A 2,581-nucleotide genomic window follows, 5' to 3' on the forward strand; every position below is an offset into this window, starting at 1 on the left:
CCCTACCTGGCTCAGACCTGGGCTGCGTCACACTCCCTCCACTAACACCCCCCTGACTGCTCTCTGCCCTCCAGATCCTGGGAGGAAACTTCTTCTAAGGAAAGCAGCACAGGAGCAGGCAGTGCTGGGCTGTCACCCTTCCAGGGGGGTGACTGTCACCTCTGGGAAGCCCAGCCTGGGCAGGACTGCTAGCACTGTGGGCGAGACACTCAGATGGGAAAAGCCAGACACAGAAAAAGCTTCTTGTGGGCAGAGGCAGGGATTGGGCAGCACCCAGGAGGGTCGGGGCAGGAGGGCAGGGAGCCCCAGGGTAGGTGGGTCCTGGCTGTTCTCGTCCTGTGGCTCCACAGTCCGTGCTTCATGTTCTGCTGAGCCTCTGCTCCAAGCTCCGGGCAGCCACCCCAAGGATAGAGAACAGCAAGGCACCAGGATTGCAACACCAGAACAAGCTGCCAGTTGTAACTGAGGACTGGATCGAAGCCCTGGACTGATACAATATACAGTTAATTACAAAATAAATCCCCTCCCACCCTTTGTAATAAAAAGAGCAGCTGATTGGACATGCATCATTCTGGCCCTACAAAATAAGGCACCAGAGCTTAAAAATAAAACTCCAATTGTCTTTGATATAAAAGGAATTCCCACGTGTTGAAGGCAGTTGATGTCGGAGTGCATAACAGGGAGCGATCTCTAGCTTTGGGTTCAGCCTCACGCCTGGGCGCCGGTGGCTTTCTGGATCAGGGGAATCTGTAGGAGGGGAAGAGAGAAGCTGTCAGGAGGAGGCACGGAGCTGCCTGCACTCTGCGGCTGGGCAGGGCTGGGGAAGGAGAGGCTCTCTGGGAGTCTGAAAGTTTTGGAGCAAGTCCCTGTGCCCTAAGAGCTGCAGGAATTTCCAGTTGCTGGTGCCCAGCTCACCTTGGTGAGATCCACGCCAGTGATGGCACGCACGGAGGCAGGGATCTCAGCCAGCAGACGGTTCACCTCAGACGTTGTGCTGCTGCTCTCTCCGCTGAGAATAACAATCTCATCCACTTTGGAGAGGGGAGCAGACACTTTGGCAGCGATCTGGGGAAGCAGGGAAGAAAGGGGGGATGAGCAGAGAGTCAAGGAGCTGCTCGTCAGCCTGCTGGGCAAGGTCCCTACACCCCAGGAGACCTGGCCCAACCTGGGCATGCCCCACCACTCGCCTGGAGCAGGAGAAAGCTGCTCCCTCCTCACCTCAGGCAACGCATCCAGCACTAGAGCGAGCTGGGCAGCCTCTCCGTACTTCTGGAGCGCTTCAGCTTTCAGCTTCATCCTCTCAGCCTCTGCCATCCCGATGGCCTCAATCACAAAAGCTTCAGCTTCTCCGATCTTGCGGATCTTTTCTGCCTCCGCCTGAGCCATGAGGACTTGCTTCACCCTGGAAAAGGAAGCCCAGCCCTCCAGCAGCCCAGATCCCCACAGCGTATCCAGCGCTGCTTCCCTCCCTCCATCAGCCCCGTGCCTGCCCCATGGAGACCCACGAGCTGAGTCTCGGGACTGGACCAGGTCACGGGCTCACTCACTTCTCGCCCTCGGCGATCTGCTGGATACGGTACGCTTCGGCCTCGGCCGGCCGCTTCACAGTGGCTATCAGCTCCTTCTCCATCCGGATGATCTCTTTCTCTTCGACGTCGATCTGCTTCTTGCGTTGCACCACCTCGATTTCAATTTCCTCCTGGCGAATCTTTTGCTGCTCCCGGGCACTCTGGAGCTCGTAGGCCAGCTGGGCTTCTGCAGTCTGCACACAGGAGAGATGAGAAGAGGGGTCTTGGCCATGATCTCCTGGGTGCAGACATAAGGACCCTTGGCAGGCCGGAAACTAGACACAGCTCCTGCTCCCAAACCTCTATCCAGGAGTGACAACTCAATCCCTAGGGTGGCACTTGCTGTCCTTTTCTGTGCGCTTTTCCCACAGCACTCGAGCCCAACCAGCTCAGAGTTCAGCTTGGATGACCCTTCCTACCCTTTCCTCTCCTTCTAGTCCCACCTAAGCGCTGCAAACAAGAGAGGGATCTGCTGCAAAGGAGCTCACACTGTGACACAGAAACTTGGTTCTCCACCTCCAGCTCTCCTAACACAGGCAGGAGGAAGCTGGCAAGTCCCAGAGCTACCAACACCAGCATGAACCAGCCAGGGAACAGCAGTGGGCTGTTGGACACCTCTTACCTTCACGTTGACCTCTTCAGTGAAGGCAGCTTTCTGCAATTCAAAAGCCCGTCTGGAATCTGCTATTTTGGTATCTGCCATGAACTTGACATCCAGCATTTCTTTCTTGCACTGTGCCTCCTGCAGAGAGCAAACAGAGAGCAGAGCTCCAGGGTGTGCAGCTGCAGAAAACCAGGCTGGATCTGGGGAAGCCCAGCCGGTCTCCGGACTCACCCGAATGCCGGCATCTCGCTCGGCTTCTGCCACGCCGATGTCTGCATCCCTCCGGACAGCTGCAGTCTGAGTCTTTCCCAGGGAGCTCAAGTAATCCACTTTATCATAGACATCCTGGAGAAGGGAAGAAAAGTCACAACCACTTCAAATGGGTGACTCTATCTGGGTCCCTTCCTGC

General features: G+C 56.6%; 1 protein-coding gene across 2 annotated transcripts in view; it reads right to left on the bottom strand.

The window, feature by feature from the left end:
- Positions 1-601: 601 nt before the first annotated feature.
- The window catches only part of FLOT2 (flotillin 2), an 11,644-nt gene continuing 9,664 nt past the window's right edge, over positions 602-2,581 (bottom strand). For both annotated transcript variants that reach the window (XM_009879085.1, XM_009879086.1), the window contains exons 5-10: positions 2,404-2,517; positions 2,191-2,310; positions 1,548-1,762; positions 1,219-1,402; positions 916-1,065; positions 602-747 (exon numbers count right to left, since the gene is read on the bottom strand). In XM_009879085.1, coding sequence (XP_009877387.1) covers positions 709-747; positions 916-1,065; positions 1,219-1,402; positions 1,548-1,762; positions 2,191-2,310; positions 2,404-2,517 — 822 coding nt within the window. In that variant the 3' untranslated portion in view covers positions 602-708. The remainder of the gene's footprint in view (positions 748-915; positions 1,066-1,218; positions 1,403-1,547; positions 1,763-2,190; positions 2,311-2,403; positions 2,518-2,581) is intronic.

This window comes from Apaloderma vittatum, unplaced genomic scaffold (genome assembly GCF_000703405.1).
Source record: "Apaloderma vittatum isolate BGI_N311 unplaced genomic scaffold, ASM70340v1 scaffold27781, whole genome shotgun sequence".
NCBI classification, from domain to species: Eukaryota; Metazoa; Chordata; class Aves; order Trogoniformes; family Trogonidae; genus Apaloderma; species Apaloderma vittatum.